A 20,491-nucleotide genomic window follows, 5' to 3' on the forward strand; every position below is an offset into this window, starting at 1 on the left:
TTACCTAACCCTACACTCACTAGAAAAGAAGAGACTGTTTATTTAACCTAAGTGTCCCACCTTCCTAAATTACATAATCATTAAATAATACACTCATCTATTCTGCAGGTATATCCATTCCATCTGTTTCTATGCTACTTACCAGACTGATATGCTTGTTGTAAGAGGTGTACAGGTGTGATGTCATCATTTCCACAGGGCCCAGTTTCTGAGCCTGAAGCAGTGAGTTTAATCTGTCTACAATGCTAATATCCAACTCGCAGGACGCAGGTGCCAGTTTCACTTGGAGTTCTGATCTCTGTGGAACAGAGCTTAGTCTTCCTGAACTACCCTGAAAATGAATATAATGTTATCAATGAAATATCTCTCATCTCAGCCTTAAAACACTATGCAGAAAATTGCTAAACCTACAACAGAAAGTGATCAAAGATGATCGAGAACAGAATGATCAAAACCCTGCTTCTTTTATTTTAGGTTTCTTTGTATATTTTTTTTTATTTATTGTTGGCTGTGTCCTTAAATGTGACCTAAATTTACCCTTCAGAGTTTCATTGAGAAATGCTTTCCTATAGACTGTTTGAATGCGCGCACGTCACTTTCCGCGCATGTGCATTCGGCTCCACTCGGGAGCTGACGTCGGCGGGGGAGGAGAGATCACCAGCGCCGAGGGAGCCCGGCGCTGGGTCAAAGTAAGTGACTCAAGGGGTTTTAACCCTTTCAGCGCCAAAGGAGGGGGACCCTGAGGGAAGGGGGATCCTAAGGATGCTATAGTATCAGGAAAACGAGTTTGTTTTCCTGACACTATAGTGATCCTTTAAAGGTTTCGGATATAGACACCAGTGATTGGACCAATTTACCAGCTCAGCGCTCAAGCTTGCAGATCAGGCCAGGAAGGTACTTGGAGTAACCCTTTAAAATAGAGTTTGCTAAAATAAAATTTAATTGACACAACCACTTTAATATTAGCGGTTGGCAATATTAGGCATTTGGTAGAAGTAAACTATCATGTATTATGTAACCAAATGCACAAAAGGGGTGTTGCATACATAATTAAGGCTTCTGAACCAAGGAGTAAAATTGTTAATTAAAAGGTTGCTCTAAACACCATATCCAACTCAAATGGTTTTGGTGCAGACAACCTGTCTCTGCAACTTTTCTATTTAAAAAATGTTTATTTCTGGGAAATCTGGGGGGTTACAGGAAACATAGAAACATAGAAACATAGAAACATAGAATGTGACGGCAGATAAGAACCATTCGGCCCATCTAGTCTGCCCAGTTTTCTAAATACTTTCATTAGTCCCTGGCCTTATCTTATAGTTAGGATAGCCTTATGCCTATCCCACGCATGCTTAAACTCCTTTACTGTGTTAACCTCTACCACTTCAGCTGGAAGGCTATTCCATGCATCCACTACCCTCTCAGTAAAGTAATACTTCCTGGTATTATTTTTAAACCTTTGTCCCTCTAATTTAAGACTATGTCCTCTTGTTGTGGTAGTTTTTCTTCTTTTAAATATAGTCTCCTCCTTTACTGTGTTGATTCCCTTTATGTATTTAAATGTTTCTATCATATCCCCCCTGTCTCGTCTTTCCTCCAAGCTATACATGTTAAGATCCTTCAACCTTTCCTGGTAAGTTTTATCCTGCAATCCATGAACCAGTTTAGTAGCCCTTCTTTGAACTCTCTCTAAGGTATCAATATCCTTCTGAAGATAGGGTCTCCAGTACTGTGTACAGTACTCCAAGTGAGGTCTCACCAGTGTTCTGTACAATGGCATGAGCACTTCCCTCTTTCTACTGCTAATACCTCTCCCTATACAACCAAGCATTCTGCTAGCATTTCCTGCTGCTCTATTACATTGTCTGCCTACCTTTAAGTCATCAGAAATAATCACCCCTAAATCCCTTTCCTCAGATGTTGAGGTTAGGACTCTATCAAATATTTTGTACTCTACCCTTGGGTTTTTACGTCCAAGATGCATTATCTTGCACTTATCCACATTAAATGTCAGTTGCCACAACTCTGACCATTTTTCTAGTTTACCTAAATCATTTTCCATTTGGCTTATCCCTCCTGGAACATCAACCCTGTTACATATCTTAGTATCATCCGCAAAAAGACACACCTTACCATCAAGACCTTCTGCAATATCACTAATAAAAATATTAAAGAGAATGGGTCCAAGTACAGATCCCTGAGGTACCCCACTGGTGACAAGCCCAAGCTTCGAATATACTCCATTGACTACAACCCTCTGTTGCCTGTCACTCAGCCACTGCCTTACCCATTCAACAATATTCGAATCCAAACTCAAAGATTGTAGTTTATTGATAAGCCTTCTATGTGCAACAGTGTCAAAAGCCTTACTGAAATCTAAGTAAGCAATGTCTACTGCACCACCCTGATCTATAATTTTAGTTACCCAATCAAAAAAATCAATAAGATTAGTTTGGCATGATCTCCCTGAAGTAAACCCATGTTGTCTCTGGTCTTGAAATCCATGTGTTTTTAGATGTTCAACAATCCTATCCTTTAACATGGTTTCCATCACTTTCCCCACTACTGAAGTAAGGCTTACTGGCCTATAGTTGCCCGACTCCTCCCTATTACCTTTCTTGTGAATGGGCACAACATTCGCTAACTTCCAATCTTCTGGGACTACTCCTGTTTTCAATGATTGGTTAAATAAATCTGTTAATGGTTTTGCTAGTACACCACTAAGCTCTTTTAATAGCTTTGGGTGTATTCCATCAGGTCCCATTGACTTATTTGTCTTTACTTTTGACAGTTGAAATAGAACCTCTTCCTCTGTAAACTCACGTGTAATAAATGACTCATTTATCCTTTTTGTTAACAGAGGTCCCTTTCCTTCATTTTCATCTGTAAATACCGAACAAAAATATTCATTGAGGCAGTCAGCTAGACCTTTATCCTCATCTACATACCTTCCTTCTTTTGTTTTTAATCTAACTAATCCTTGTTTTACTTTTCTTTTCTCATTTATGTATCTAAAAAAAGTTTTGTCCCCCTTTTTTACTGACTGTGCTATTTTCTCTTCTGTGTGGGATTTGGAAGCTCTTATAACTTGCTTAGCCTCTTTCTGCCTAATCTTATAGGTCATTCTGTCTTCCTCACTCTGGTTTTTTTTATAATTACTAAATGCTAACTTTTTGTTTTTTACTATTTTGGCCACATCTGCGGAGTACCACAGTGGTTTCTTGAATTTTTTGCTTTTACTGACAAGCCTAATGCAATTTTCTGTTGCCTTCAGTAGTGCAACTTTTAAATAATCCCATTTATTTTGGACTCCATATAAATTGCTCCAGTCTGATAATGACTCCTTTACACATATTCTAATTTTAGAAAAGTCTGTTTTTCTAAAGTCTAAAACTTTTGTTTTTGTGTGGTGTGACTCAGTCACTGTTCTTATATTAAACCACACTGACTGATGATCACTGGATCCTAAACTTTCACCTACAGTAATATCTGATACCAAATCTCCATTTGTTAACACTAAATCTAGTATGGCCTCTTTACGAGTTGGCTCCTCAACGACTTGTTTTAGAGACAATCCCAGTAGGGAGTTTAGAATATGTGTGCTCCTGGCACAAGTAGCTATTTTTGTTTTCCAATTCACATCAGGAAGATTAAAGTCACCCATGATGATAACTTCCCCCTTCATTGTCATTTTAGCTATTTCTTCAACTAGTAGATTATCTAACTCTTCAATTTGTCCTGGGGGCCTATAAATCACACCTACACGAGTTACTGTGTGATTACCAAATTCTAACGTAACCCAAACGGACTCTATGTTCGCCTCACTAACCTTTATTAGGCTAGATTTTATGCTATCCTTTACATACAGGGCCACCCCTCCCCCTTTCTTGCCTTCCCTGTCTTTTCTATATAAAGAGTACCCTGGTATTGCTATGTCCCAGTCATTTTTCTCATTATACCATGTCTCGGTAACAGCGACTAAATCTACACTATCAGTTGCCATTATTGCCACAAGTTCATGTATCTTATTCCCTAAACTGCGAGCATTTGTAGACATGACTCTAAGCTTATCATTTTTTAACACACTTGCTACAGGCACCTTCTGTCCTTGTTTTGGGGGACAATTGGATTGATGTTTTATCACCCTTTTGCCCCCCCCTCCTAGTTTAAAAACATCCTAGCAAAACCTCTGAACTGCTCACTGAGAACATTTGTTCCCTTTTGAGAAAGATGCAAACCATCTTTTTTGTACAGTTTATTTCCTTTCCAAACAGAGCTACCATGAGCAATAAAGCCAAATCCTTGCTCCCGACACCATTCACCAAGCCACAAGTTAAAGTCCCTAATACGCATCCGCCTGTCGTTCTGAGTGTTATGCACAGGCAGAACTTCAGAGAATGACAGTGTGGAAGCAACCTGCCGTATATCATTGGCAAAAACACTAAAAACTTCCTTAACCTCTGAAACCTCATTGCAAGCCAAGTCATTTGTCCCTAAATGGACAAGTACATCCAATTCCCCTTCCTGCTTTGCTTGCTTAACAATATTACAGATACGTCTCCTGTCTCTGTGAGCAGTAGCTCCGGGAAGACACCTCACAAGACCACCATTGTCCATCTCCACACCTCTTATGATGGAATCCCCCAACAACAACTGCTTTCTATTAGGCCTCACCATAGTCTTCAAACCTCTCTGCACAACAACACAGGAAAAAGCCTGGATGAAAGCTGCACTGTTGAGGATAAGGGAATAATGGGAGGATGATAAGGTCAGACATGTTGAGCTGTGTGGGGTGATTGAGAGATTGTTTTAGGAAGTGACCTGAAAGGCTTCAGTAAATAAATGTGTCAAGAGAGATTGGATGTGAGGAGGGAACGTGATCCAATAGTAGGGGGCTAAGAGGGAAATTAAGCAGAATCGTGAAAGAGTAAATAGGTGTAGATGTTGAGTAAGAGAGATGGAGTTGAGGGAGCGGAGAGGACAGTTTGGAGTGTAGCAAAAGATGAGTGAGGAGGGGTAGGGAGGAGCAAAGTAATGGAAGGTGATGTCTCACTAAAGAGTAAGACATTGAAGAGAGACTGATGGTGTCCCTGAAGCCAGTTGAGCTTTTAAAGGGTGTCAAGCAAGAGCAGAATGGGGCATGTTAAGGTGTTTGCAGGCAGTAGCATTTTGGATTTGCTTGAGTAATGGAGTGTTGCAGAAGACCAAGTAGAAGGAAGTTATAGTAATCAACCAGACGTTACCCAGTACAATTTTGAGTACGAAGAGACCGCTAGTGAGGTGTTTTAAAATAACAAATGAAAAGGTAATAAAAGTTATATTTGATTTTCTACACTATTCATGTAATTAATTCTTGCTACCTTACTTCCTCCCTCTCTCTTTTTTTTTTTTTTAATATCTTCCTTCCTAGTTAGATACGAAAATAAAAAAAAATCTAGCTACTCGTTGGGATTGCATGTCTCAAATTTGATAGCAACAATTTGTCTGCCCATGTAGGACTACACATCTTATAGTGTTCTGTAATATTCTGGCTGATGCTAATGTGTGTTAAAAAAAAAGAAACAAGTCTAATGTAAAAAATAAAAAAAAGTTAAAACAACAACTTACTGAACAGCTTATGTGGAAAATAACTTAAATTAACCACATACAGTGGTTGGCTGAGCCTGATAAGAACTCTAGCCCATATGAGTTTTATCAATCAAGACAGCATTTTAATGGACACATAAAATTAAATACTTAAAATGTCATAGATCTAATAAAGCCCTAAAGTATGATACAAATCACAAGATTTCTGTAAAACAACCAATCTCTATGAGAAGCTTTTGACTGGAGATTTGTCCTCAATGCTTCTTTGTAAGAAGCATTTGACTGAATAATGTCCAACACTAACATGGAATTAAGTACTGGACTAAAAGTTCATTAGCTGCAAAGGCCAATTATACAACTGATAAAAGCAATTTTTGTTAGGGCTTGGGAAGCATTTGCACTTTTGTTAATATGTTTTATGATAGTCCTGAACAGGGGTGCCCAAAAAGTAGATTCCTCAGATGTTGTAGAACTACAACTCCCATGAAGCTTTGCATGCCTTCAGAATGCTTTAAGAATGACAAAGCATCATGGAAGTAGTAGTTTTAAAACATCTACCTTTAGGGCACCCGTGGTATAACAGATCAAACTGTTTCTGTGCTGCTGATTCCCATCACATGGGATGGGCAGCTGCATAATTCCTTTGGAGACTTGTCCTTGCTGTAACTGAAGGAAAAATACTATGCAGAGGTACAATAGAGTTACATAAAGTATTTTCGTATTGTCTTTTCTTTAAATGATAGCTCTTCTAATTGTGTGATTATGTAGCACAAAATAGCAAAGAGAATTAGAAAACACAAGCACATTTTAAATAACACAACTATTCAATTATCAATAGGGGGGTATAAGCATAACCTACTATTAAAACATTGTCATTACCTGGGGTCCTCTGGTCTCTGAATGTTTATATTGAAGATGAACAGATGGAGAGGAGGGCAAGTCAGTTGATTTATCACTCTCAAATTTTAGCAGCTTTTTTTGAGAAGAGAGAAAAGTGAAAAAGAGTGAGGAAAGCTACACAATTTGAAAATTTAACATGTGAATAAACACAAAGCGTATTTTAAACTATGTGCTTTGCAATGTTCGGCATCATAATATCACTGGATGAGGTGGTCCATCTAAGCACCATAAGCACTTCGCATTATTAGTGAGAGTAGTTTATAGTGTCAACAATTTGTACTAGTTGTCAATGTCAATTTTGGCCCAATTGTGTCTGCAACTTTCCTGATAGTAAACCACAGCAGTCTGCCATCAATTCATTTAGCAGTTAAAATCATCCTACGTGATGATTGGAACTGGAAAAACTATTTCTTTCCATAATTCCCTGGTGGTTAAAAGCTTACGGCATGAGATTAGCCCTCTCAGAGCAAAATCAGATGTTCCTAAGCAGCTGCAAGAAGACCCAAATAAGCAAGGCACTTTAAAAGAGGAGTAACTTTATTTGTTTTAAATAGTTTTATTCAATTTGTCTGCAGTTTTTTTGTAATGCATTAAAATAAAATACTGTCACAATTTACATAGACAGTCATTTTAGATCCAGTAGTCCTTAAGCCAACCCATAAACACCAGCCACCTCAAGTTTATGAATATGCCGAATGCGGAAGCTTTGCTGTTTCTAGCAGACTGGTTTGATGTTGATAGCACAGGTACAATAATTTCTATACCTCTGTGAATTGTGGTGGAATGGTCTTAGAATCACCAGGGAAAAGGCACTCTAGAAGTTCGGTTTGTCCAATACACACATCAGTGTTGAAACTACGCAAGCTAGACCTCTGACGTTGCTCATGGGAAACTTTAATTCCCATACCCACAAATCTGTCAAGGAGAAACAAAGAAAGATAAAAATTCAATGTCATTTCATGAAAAGGGAATATTTTATCTTCCATGAATTCAACATAGTTAAAGAGTTTTTAAATCCATCTACCTAAGGTGGTCATGAGAACATGCTTGAGCAAAAACACTTCGGAAGCTGGCAAAGTCATCTTTTGCAAACGTTAGTGGATCAGCTTTTTTGATGTGACTGAAGAAATCGGACGACATGCGAGTGAGAGGGTTGGGGCTTGAAGTGGATTCTGCTGGAGCCAATGGATCGATATGAAGTACAGAGATTGACAAAGATCCCAAGACCATTCTGAATATCAGTTCAGGTCTGGATTCATCCACAGATATGGAGCGCGAAGGCAGCTCTACAAAAGAACAGAACATAGAACACTAAACATTAAATCAAAGTAGATGACGTGATGGAAGGTTTTAGGCCAAGTTCTAAATAATGGACATGTAAATCTTTCACATTTAACCAGATATCAATTATCCTTTATTGTTACATGGCATAATGCCGTCCACCTGCTGGATTGTATTTCTACAACAGTGTCTCCTCAGGTGTTCGGAACCTGTGTTAAAAGTAAATCAATGTCAATGAGAAGATTAATTCATCAAAATATTGAACATCAAGCTGGACTTCAGCACCCCTGGTACTACTAATTAAAATGCAAATCAGTATGTTACTCACGTGTCCTCCGTATGGTGCTCTGCTGACCAAAGGAAGATCTCAATGGTACACCTCTTGATAAGTGTTCCCCTCTTGATAAGTGTTCAGAATCATGATAATCACCCCAAGTCGGCAGCAGCTAAGGAAAAAAAAAATGGGGTTCTGGTTTACTTTTCATCGTCAGATATTCTATAAAACACTGTTATATACATGATTAAATGAAAAACAACTCTAACAAATACAGACAGTGAATACATGTGAACATCTAAACATATATAAAATGATTGGACAATTAAACAAAAACAAAAAAAAATGACTCTCACTCCTCCGGGTGGTATATTTTTGTGTATTCCTCATTCTTGGGTCTACCAGAGGCCTGGTCTGACAGTTCTGCACAATATCTTAGCCGTTTCTAGAACGGCACTCTTTTCAACAGCGATCTCATATGTCCCACCTGGAATCTGCTGAAACCACTGCCTCAACTTGGGGTTCACAGCCCTGAGTTCTCCTTTCACAACTGGGACAACTGCCTTTCAGTCCTTGGTATTTGTCCGCCTTCTCATGCTCCTTCATCCTGAAGTTATGGTCACTTGGTATTGCCACATCCACCACCACTGCAGTCTTCCGTTTCTTGTCTACCACCACAATACCAGGTTGGTTGGCCACTAATTGCTTGCCTGTCTGGATCTGAAAGTCCCACAGGATCTTAGCACTATCATTCTCAACTACCATTTGTGGTATCTTCCATCTGGACTTAGGCAGGTCCACCCCATATTCTGTGCAGATATTTTGGTGCACAATCCCAGTAAAATGGTTGTGCCTCTCAGAGTATGCGGTCCCTGCTAACATCTTGCACCTATCTACTATGTGCTGGATTGTCTCAGAGGCATATTTGCAAGTCTGCACCTTTGGTCCTGTCTGGTGTAGTAGACCCCGGCTTCTACTGATGTGGTGCTCAGTGCCCGTTCCACTACTGCCAGGATTAGTGCCTCACTACTGTCTTTCATTTCTGCATTTTCCAACCATGGGTAGGATTTCATGAGCCACAACTACTATCTGCTAGTGGTACACCCCATGGAGATGTTTGTCTTGCCATGGAACCTCCTCCATCTGTTGTTATCTTGGCAGTTCATCTTTGAGAGCTGTCTTCCTTATGTACTTGTGGATGCTCTGTGTTTTATCCAGGACTGTGACCTTGACATTCATCAGGCCCCGACCTCCTATTATGTATATCCCGCTCACTCTTGGCATACATCTTGATGTCGTCCATGCTGAGTAACTGGTTGATGGTAGCTCCATTCTTGAACCTGTATCCATATCCACTTTGCATGGTGATCTGGCAAGATGGTTTAGGTCTGTGCAGAACAGTATTGGTGATAGTGCATCACCGTGGTACATGTCACATTTGATGTTTACTTGTGTTATCATCCTGGAATTGGATTCTAGAGTTGTTTTCAGGTTGCATATCAAGTTCTTGATGAAGGATCTTCGAATCTGGGTGGGTCTTGGGTGGATATTGTGGTTACCCTGCAGCTGTGCATACACCTCGGATGTTTTATTGGCAAACTGCATTTATTTGCTTCTCTCTAGCCTCTGCTTCTTTGGTGTACCTGCTCAGTCTGGTTGCCAGTGCTGTCAATTCTTTGCGGAGCTGTTTCCACTGCCTCTGACGTGGCATGGTATGGTATATATAAAAGTTTTTTATCCTCATTACACATCACAGATACACAAATCAACATTGCAGCACACAGAACTAAAATCACTCTACAACAAAATACAAGAAAAAGCATGATCCATGCACTGCACTTAACCATAGAATTGAGAAAATAGTCTACCTTTTACCTCTTCCTAGCTAAATGTGTGATCTATGAGTAAAACCACCAAAACTTACTTTGCACAAATTTCAAACAACCTCCAGTATCATCTGCAACAATACAGTGAGCATCAAAATTCTGAAAAATAGAGTACTGTCATATCTATCACTGTAAAGCTAAGACATTATAGTCGGATCAAGCTTGCCCTTCTGAGTCTCCTCTGTAGCATTGTGAGTTTCAACTTTATCTTACAAGGAACCAACCTTTGAAGTGGCCCTATTACAGGTGATGCTTATAGAAAGGTTTATTAAATTGCCAAACAGTCAATTTGTATATATTGTTACTCAGTGGAACTTAGTGCGCTAAAGGGCGGTTGCAGGTTTGTATCTGCATGGTACATGAAATGCAATTCATATATAAAAAGTTGACTTGCAGGAGGATAATCAGCCACAAAAAAAAAAAGCCCAAAATTATTATTCTGTGCAAGTCAGCTCTAGCATTAAAAGCTTAGAGAAAATCCATATTTCAATCACAAATACCTCTGCTGCGCTGCAAGGAGTCTATTTTACCTAATAAAAAATAATCCATAAGGCAAAGGTTACAATGTGGCACCTTGTGGGAAACAATTTTAATTTAATACACAGGAATAGAAAAGCATTTTACATCTCAACATCTACATTAGCAGAGAGATAAAATATTCGAATGTGACCGCTTGCTAAGCATTGTGGGAAGTCGTATTTAGCATTGGGAAAGGAAGCATGCAAATCACTGTACTCGCCATAGAGGAGGATAAAAATGTTAGGTAAATGTTTCATAAAAGGAAACTGTCACTTCTCTGGAATTGCACTACCGAATAAAACATTGAAAATCACCCATATCACCCAGATAGAGGGGGCGTGACGAGAGAGATGTGAGCGTGCACGCACCGTAAGGAGGAGCTTGTGGGGGGACGCAAGGCTGGAAGAGAGGATGCCACGAGGAAATGGCGTCCGGGCATAGCAAATGGATTTGGACCGACTTATTCCGATATGTAAGCTGAATTTGTACGCTGAACTTACTCAAAGCTGCAAGGCGTTATTTGGGACTGTTCTCTGTGCTGGCAGGGTCGAACTACAAATACGCAAGTATTCTAAAGTCTGTTTGAATTATATGGGGGCACATAAGTAAAGTGTGACCACTTAACAGTGACTCAGATGGCGATTGGTATTTATTTTTTCTTCCTCCTGAATACAACCTGCTTGAGCTAGGGAACTGCTCGCTCAGCAGTGACTCAGATGTTGTCAAATACTTCTTTTTCTTTTTTTTTTTTTTTTTTGGAATCGGTTTGATTTTGCGAACTGCTAGCTTTCATAAAAGGTTGCAATAATATTATTCCGACATAATATTCAGACAAACACGCAAAACTGAATAACAAGCTGAATAACAAGGCTTGAGAAGCAAAGTCTCATAATATCCGGACGTCCCACGATATATAAGTGATAACTTAATATATGCCTGTCTGAATGGAGGCACAAATGGGGTTTGTTTAGCAGTGTATAAATATCTAAATTATATTGGTGGGCTGAAAAGGTCCATCACAGAAACTGCAAAAGTAACAAGCTATAAATCCAGACTGGGCTAAAAAAAAAAAAGAAAAAAAAAAAAAGAAATAGAGAGAGACCATTTGAAGTCGGTGAATTGAAGGAGATAAGAGATCTTTCCTCTCTACGGATTATCAGGACCATTTGTATGGGGACATCTTATGGTTCTTAACAGAATAATAATTTTAAAATAACTACAATCCTCAGCGGAAGGAAGAGAGGGGAAGAGAGGAAGGAAAATAAGAAAGGGAAGGAAGAGACACAATAAAAAGTAAACAAAAATAAGAGTTATAAGAAATATAAGTGGCTCTATCTCTTGGGGTCTAATATCTGTAGAAAAAGAAATAAAGGGAAAGGATAAAGAAAGAGAAAAGGAAAGAGGAAGAAAGGGAAAAAGAAAAGAAAAAGGGAAGGAAAAACATAAGAGATAAGGAAATAGTAAAGAAGAAAATGGCTATGCCAAGGATACAAAAAAAAACCAAGGAGACCAAAAAAGAAAAAGTAAATGAAAAATTCCCAACAAACTTTTTTTCTCCTCAAAACAAACAAGGAGGAGAAATGTCCTTTTCAGACGAATCCATACCTGAAGATAAAAGAAGCTCCATGACTAACTTTCAAGATTTTATAAAAATGAGTCTAGACAGTTAAACTGAAATCTTTAAAAAGGAGCTGGAGAATAGCACGACCCAAATGACAAAGAGTATGGAAGAAATTAATAAAAGGATAACTAAAGTAGAAGAAATGCAAGAACAAGTAACTAACTATTGTAAAACAATTAAAGAGGAACAAAACAAGATGAAATTGGAATTGGAGACAATGGAAGATCGATTAAATATGCTGGAAGAAAAAGCGAGAGCTAAAAACATCAGGATAAAGAATATTCCAGAAATAATTACCCAGGATAAAATAAAAGCCTATCTAAATGACCTGTTCCTAACTCTGAATTTGCAAGATAAAGACCTGGTTACAAGTATGGAAAATATATACAGAATTAAAAAACCGCAAGAAATTCAAAACACTGTCCCTAGAGACTTGATAGTCTCTTTCCATTCAATGACCTTCAAGCAACAACTAATTCAAGCTTTGCGAAATAAAAACTTCCCAGAAGACGACAAATTTAAGGACATTCAAATTTATCAAGATCTCTCTAAAGCTGTAAGATTGGAGAGAAAGAAATACTTTGACGCGCTGAAGCCACTCAAAGAAAGAAAAATAGCTTACAGATGGGGCCCAGGCAAAGCCATCACAATACATTGGAATGATAAGAAGAAAGTTTTTTTAAACCCGAAAGAATTACAAGAATGGACGAATTATTCCTTGAGATAAGAGTCTAAAGAGGGGGGAGAGAGGGGGTGGAAGAAAAGGGTTTATTGTTAATATTTTTATATATATATATATATATATATATATATGTATAAATCTTTTTTTTTTTTTTTTTCCTCTTTTCTCTCTCTCTCTGCTTAGCAGAGAGGAGTAGAAAATTTAATATGATGGGCAATCTGAAGATGAATATTTAATACAATTGGTTGGTGGGCATACGATAAAACAATTTAGGAAATGGTAAAGTTATTATTTTGGTGATAAATACTCGTCACGAATATGGTAATTTATGACCAGGGGGTGGTAGGAAAGTAATATTAATAAATAGGATGTAATCTAATGTTAAAAATGAGTAAAAGTAGGAATCCCACTTAGAACAAATAGAAGGGAGATAAGATTTCCGAGTGGATCGACATAAATGGTATATATGTTCACTGATTTAGAATGGTGGGTATAATCAAGCACTTAGAAGTAGTAGGATTAAAAGGTTAATTAAAGAAATTGATTAGAAAATAGGTGAATATTAATATTGGAAATTGGTTGATATTTTTGGAAAGGAAGGTAAAGTGGCTATTATATGGTTAAACACAGCACGACACATTTAACCTTGAACAAAGGGAGTCAAATAATAGATAATGAGGGCTAAGAGGAGGAAAATTTAATTCATCACAATAATAATGAGACACTGAACATGGTTAAACCCAAATGAAAATAATATATGGAGATAAGATATTACTGATTTATTATATGTTGTTTAATTAAGCACCAAGGGGTAAATAGATTAAAAGGTTAATAATAGAACGTGTTTAGAACACTGAGGAATATTTATTTTTGGCAAAGTTTCTTTTTAAAAGCAGGCGATGTTTGGAATTTATAATGTTATCATTGCACAATAGACTTAAGAAAGAACATTACGATGGGTTGATCCATAAGATAAATTAATCAAAATAAGTAAAGGTTTTTTATTTTATTTTATTTTTTACGTTCCCTCCCTCCTTCCGGTTTTCCTTCTCCCGGGCTTCCTTTTCCCCCTTAGGTTAAAATTTACTATGGAGAGACGAGGGGATAGGGGGGAAGACGGGGGGAGGACGGCAGGGAGCAGGGAACAGATAATAATAACCTCAGCCTCGTAGGTCCCCCTTACGGGCTACCACTTTAGGGTCTGACTTAGACCTTAGCCCTAGACATCTCATGAGAGATTTTCTAGGCTTACAGACTGAAGAGACGGTTGTATTTATACTGTCATATCAGCTTGTAAGAATGAGTGTGTATGGGTTTCTCTGTATTATGAGAACTCAGATGTGTGTGAATGAAGTGGGTAGGATGACAGCTCAGAAAGGAGTTACTTGATAAAGGAAAACAATATGAAGTGTATTTCACTTAATGTACAGGGGCTTAACCCCTTAAGGACACATGACGTGTGTGACACGTCATGATTCCCTTTTATTCCAGAAGTTTGGTCCTTAACGGGTTAACACCCCTTATAAAAGAATTATGATGAAGGAACTACTCAAGAAAAAACAAATAGACCTGGCGATGTTGCAAGAGACACATTGGAACACAGAAGATAGGAGATGGGCATATGAAGGATATGAGATAATTTCACAAGCGTCCTTAAAAAAAAAAAAAGAAAAGAGGAGTGGCTATAATCTTATCGAAAAAAATTAATAAAGAAATAATATATGAGGAAATAGATATAGAAGGAAGATTTCAAATATTAATATGTAAGCTAGATGAGAAAATATACACTCTGGTTAATGTATACCTCCCGAATATACTCCCAACTAAATACTTTAAAATGATAATGGGAAAAGTTGATAAGATCAAAGTGGGACTTTTGGTAGTCTCGGGAGATTTTAATTGTATAATGGATCCTGTCCTAGATAAAAAAATCAGAGATAGTAAACCAATATCCAAGCATCTGAACAATCAAGCCAGAATACTTAGAAATATATTATTAGAACATAACCTATTAGATATATGGAGAGTATATAATCCAGAAGAAAGGGAATATACACATACATCAAAAGTTCATTCTTCTCTTGCAAGAATAGATTTAATCCTGGGAGAAGCAAATCTAGTAGAACAAATAATAAACATAAGGATAGAAGAAAACATATGGTCAGATCATAGCTACATGGTCTTCAATATAAAAACAGAAATTAAAAAAAGATCTAACACGACATGGCGGCTAGATGACTACATTTTGAATAACAAAAATGATCAAGAACAAATAAGACAACTAATCACACTGTATTTTAGAGAGAATTGTTCAGAAGAACTCTCAGCAGCTACAATATGGTGTGCTTTCAAAGCGGTCGTTCGGGGGTACTTGATTAATCTAAAAAATAAGATCCAGAGAGAAAAAGGTCTGAGTAGGGAAATACTTTATATTGAATATTATCAATTAGCAAGGAAAAATACAACTGTATTAAACACAGAGTCATCTAAACAACTATCAGAGCTTAGAATGAAGATAGAAAAAATAGAAAGGGAAAGAATAGAAAAAAATTAGATCGGATGAAAGCAAACTTCTATTATGAAAATAATAAGATCAATAAATGGCTTACTAGAAAATTGAAAAAAACAGAAGGAAAAAACAGGATACATAGTAATAGGAAGGAAAAAATTCTATTAAAGAAACCAGAAGATATAGCAAAGGCTTTTCAAACATATTACGAAGAATTGTATAATATTCCAAATCAACCAAAAGATCAAATAATAAATGATTATCTGAAGGAAATATGTTTCCCCAAGATTGCAGAAGACCAAAAAGGAAAGCTCAACGCTCCCTTGCAAGAAATAGAATTTCGTACAGCTATAAAAAAATTACTGAGCTATAAAACTCCTGGTCCGGATGGTCTGACTAATAGATTTTATAAAATCTATGGAGATATTTTGGTGGAACATTTGGCCAAAACATATAATGAAATAACAATGAATGGCAGGGGCCCAAAAAACTTTTACAAGCCAATATAATTCCTATTTTTAAAAAGGACAAAGATCCCCTAGAATTAAAAAACTATCGTCCCATTTCTCTTATCAATGTGGATTCTAAATTATTCTCTTCTATATTGGCAGAAAGGCTGAAAGGGATAGTAGGAGATCTAATACACAGTGATCAGATAGGATTTGTCCCCACAAGACAGGCGAGCACTAACATAAGGAGAATGATCGATGTCCTGGATTGGAGTGATGGCTCAGGGATTCCCCTCCTGACCCTGTCATTGGATGCAGAAAAGGCCTTTGACAGGGTCGGGTGGGGATTTATGATGGGGGTGTTGAAGGCAATGGGAATAGATGGCTGGATGCTGTCAGCAATTGGTTCTATTTATCAAAACCCGATGGCAAGAGTGGTAGGAATGGATTTGTGTTCAGAGTGGTTTCATTTAAAAAATGGTACTCGTCAAGGGTGCCCATTGTCACCCATTTTATATATATTGTCTATGGAAGCATTGGCGATTAGAATAAGAAATAACCCCAATATTCGGGGGGTTCCTTCTCTAGATAGAGAATTGAAAATCAGTATGTACGCCGATGATACCATTTTGACCCTTACAGACCCAGCCGAGTCAATTGAGAACCTGATGAAAGAGATAGAACAGTATAGTATAGTCTCGAATTATAAGATAAATATAGAAAAAACCTTAGTGATGTTCAAAAATTGCAATAAAAACTGGAAAGATGAATTTCTTAAGATCTATGGCTTTTCAGATGCTAACGGCAGCTTTGAATATCTAGGCATACTTATATCAGATGATATTGACAAAATAGTGGAGATTAATTATAAGAAGCTACTGAAGTCCACTGGAATAACATTAAAAAAATGGAATTGTCTATTCTTTAGTTGGTTGGGAAGGATAAATATAATCAATTCGTATATAATTCCTAGATGGACCTACTTTTTTAGAATGGTTCCTTTAAAAATTCCCTTACCCTGGATTGAGATTGTACAAAGGTTAATTAAAAACTTTATTTGGAAGGGGAAAAGACCGCGGATTAGCCTAGATCAATTAACTAACACTATAGGACAGGGAGGGGTAAATTTCCCAGACATGATAAATCATTACGAAGCCACTATTGTATATCATACCCAGTTATTGACAAAAATAGATTCTCGAAAATTGGCTTGGTATTGTTTAGAGACCCAAACATTGAATGGGATAAAACTAACAAGGGCTATTTGGCAACCAAAAAAGCATGGAGAAGTAATTGGTAATAAAATCCTTACTTAAAAATTGACTCTTGGAGGGGAAGGAACATCCTAATACTAGAAGACATATTATTGAGAGATAAAATGAAAGATTTCCTAACCTTGTCAGAAGTATTTGGTCTCCCCCAAACGGAGATTTTTCGATATCTAAGGATAAAATCATGTCTGGGGAAGAACCTCGCAAGTAGTAATAATAATAGGAATAGTCTTATAATACAGATTTTTGGAAATGAAAATCCAAACAAAAATATGGCTAAATGCTATGCCTTGATAAGATCATCCCCTAAAATTAATTCATCTAAACAGATAAAGAGCTGGGAACAAGAATGCAATCTAAAAATAGACTTATTAGAATGGGGCAATATGTTGACACAAGTCAAAAAAAATATTCATAATACGATTCTATTTGAGACACACTATAAAATCTGCTATCGGTGGTATTTGGTACCAAGCAGATTAAACAGAATCGATCAAAGGGAGTCCAGCCAATGCTGGAGATGTGGATCAGCAGTTGGTAGCTTTATACATATATGGTGGAACTGCAAAATAATAAAAAAAAATTGGGTGCAAGTCTTTAGAAAATTATATATTTGGGATACAATTTGGATAGAACAATCCCCAATCACTGCTCTACTTCACTTACATTGGCCGGACCTTTGTTTATACCAACAATATTTAGTGAACCATGCTTTTGTAGCAGTTAAAATACTAATAGCCAGAAAATGGAAAAATTCCACTACAATTGAGTATAAAAACTGGGAAAACCAATTGGTTTTACAGCTTAAAAACGAGAAAACACTATTTAGAACTAAGGAGAATGTACGAAAATATGAAATGAGTAAAAAATTTCTACAGCTGTTAGAAAGGAATCAGTAGCTCCCAAAGACCCTAATCTAGGGCTTCATCATATTGAATTGATATATACATAATCATATTCAAAGCAGCTCAACTGGGCTGCCACCTTATCCCACTATGTCCTGTGTGTGTATATGTGTGAGGTTCTAGTATGTACAAATGAGAATCTGTAAAATGGAAGAATTATATATGTGTATATTTTTTATATATATATTAATACTTTTGATATGAGATATTTGTATGTTATATGTTAAAAATCAAATAAAGAAATTTTTAAGAATAAAAAAAAAAAAAAAAAAGAAAGATATTGGCATGAGAGAGTAAAAAAAAAAAAAAAAAGAAGAAAATCACCCATATCTTGTTTGTGATTTTTGTGAAGCTTTTTTATTTTATATAAATTTATATAGCCAGTGAAAACATTGGAAATGAAGAGCAGAAATTGAAACACTCTTATTTTGTGGAGGGGGGGTTACATAATTTTTGTTTAATTATTTTTCTCTATATGCTTTTACTTTACAGACTACGAGTGGCAAAGGAAAGAATTTACAAAAGTGATTAACAGAGTACTAATATGGAGCCGCCCAGTTGTGTGGATTTCAACATTTAATGTTTACATTTCACATCTCACACATACACATGTATTAAATATAGGGATATATAAACATAATATTAAAAATCCTATGAAGTGACAGTTCCCCTTTAATGTATATATTATGCATTAATTAGCAATATGGGCAAATGGGAAGCTTAAAACACCATAACTGCTACAGCATATTGTACAGTTTACATAGTGGTTATGGTGCAAGATGCCTTGAATGCAGTAAATCCATTTTTATTTTTTTTAAACCATTTGGTAGCAGTAGGAAAAAAACAAGCACTCATTGCACTTCATGTCCAACCTCTCTGCCGCTGCCAAGACACGTTTTACCTCTGCAATATTCATACAAATCCGTACAAATCTGGGTGGCATTAGAAGCGTTGCTAGGCAAGTGACCTGGCTGAAGCCCCAAGTGGGGTCCTTAAAAGCCCAGTTTCTGATTTTGGCACCCTTTGATTGTTAGCCCTGAGTCCCCTGAGAGGGAAAATACACCTCCAATTATATACTGTGTGATGGTACCTTAATGCACCATCTTGAAGTTCATTCTACAGTATAGTTTTGAGTTTTGGGTATTGCTGTGGGGGCAAAATTTCAATGCAGTGGGTGCAGATTTAATGTATTTTTTTTTATTTCCAGGGTTTATAAATATAGGTTTACATAGTACTTATTCAAAGATTTAAAGTCATAATGTGATTCAAAGAACTTCTCAGGAGTATAGGGTGGGAGTTTGGTGGGGGCTTATGTCAGTAAATTGAAGTGGGCCATACAATTTACCCTTGTGCTGGAGACCCTAGTATCTTTGTCACCCAGTAACACTCCTGGCAGGCATTGATAGGCTTTGATTGATAGACTGGGCTTACAGCCTATCAATTATATGCAATATGGATGGTCAATGAGAAATTACATTTCTTATCTCTACGGCAGCAGGATGAATGCCATGTGCGCCCTGCTTCTGTTTAGTGTCTTTCACAGTCATATGAAGTTAATATTTATTCTCACCTTTTGAGAATAATCACTTTAATTAGATAAATATAGGAACCCAATATATGTATTAGCAGTAAATGATCATAACCTCTGGCAATCATGAAATAATCTATTTTAAAGAAGTATTGTCCATATGTTAGATCCCCAGCTTTTGCAATCCTTAACATTGTGTGAGTTTTAGTTCTGCAACAGCTTTTGGCCATCCTTGTTTTACAGTTACTGGAAAAGTAGAAGAACGAAGAACACTACAATATTAATAACAATTGCTGTAAATAAGTGATCATACCCCAGTAGATCCCACTGGAGAACCTGCTGGAGATTCGGTGTAGGTGCTAGTAAGAGACAGGTCTAAATCCACGCTCTGCGGATCTCCAAGGGGGGGAAGAGAAGAGAGACTGTGAGACATGTCCATATCTGCCATTGAGAAGAAAACTTCTTCATCTAGGTGGGAAGAGAAATAGCTTTAACTATAAATGACAACTACATTTCACGAAATACATTTTGTGTTCAGCAAATAAAATATGCCAAACCAGGTTTAGACGTTGGTACCCAGTGGAATCTATAGAAGATTTGCCAAACGGCTATCGGGTCACTAACCAGAAAAATACAAAGATGATAATTTCATGCCAGCAACCCTGCCTGTAATATCAGATTTCTTGGATAAATTAAAAGAGAATTAAACATATTCCGCAACTTTCATTTAATTTTATATGCTCGCTTTGATAAACTGCACTTCACTTAAAATTGCATGCAGTTAATATTGACTTACCAGTGCATTGTGAGATTCAAACGGTTACATTAATGCAAAATGTGGGCATTAATATTTTGAAATCTAAATAAAGAACATTAAAATCCATTGTACAAGAAGACACTGACTTATTTACATGATAATTAAAGGAACACCCCAAACACCTATAGCAATTTAGCTTGCTGAAGTGCTTTATGTGTGAAGATTATGTCCCTCTTTTCTTATTTTATTAAAAAAAAAAAAAAGAGGATTAATAGAAATTGGCACCTCTATAATTTAAAGGATCACTATAGAGTCAGGAACAC

The 20,491-nt window shown here is 36.9% G+C and overlaps 1 protein-coding gene across 2 annotated transcripts in view; it reads right to left on the reverse strand.

Annotated features, from left to right (window-relative positions):
* ATG2B (autophagy related 2B) overlaps positions 1–20,491 on the reverse strand; it is a 103,214-nt gene that overhangs the window by 67,759 nt on the left and 14,964 nt on the right. The window contains exons 9-14 of one of the 2 annotated variants that reach the window (XM_063439825.1): positions 19,725–19,807; positions 8,096–8,213; positions 7,511–7,772; positions 7,251–7,401; positions 6,466–6,558; positions 143–331 (exon numbers count right to left, since the gene is read on the reverse strand). In XM_063439825.1, coding sequence (XP_063295895.1) covers positions 143–331; positions 6,466–6,558; positions 7,251–7,401; positions 7,511–7,772; positions 8,096–8,213; positions 19,725–19,807 — 896 coding nt within the window. Of the gene's footprint in view, positions 1–142; positions 332–6,465; positions 6,559–7,250; positions 7,402–7,510; positions 7,773–8,095; positions 8,214–19,724; positions 19,880–20,491 lie in introns of both variants that reach the window. The other variant, XM_063439824.1, reaches the window with a different exon arrangement.

This window comes from Pelobates fuscus, chromosome 13 (genome assembly GCF_036172605.1).
Source record: "Pelobates fuscus isolate aPelFus1 chromosome 13, aPelFus1.pri, whole genome shotgun sequence".
Classification (NCBI taxonomy): Eukaryota; Metazoa; Chordata; class Amphibia; order Anura; family Pelobatidae; genus Pelobates; species Pelobates fuscus.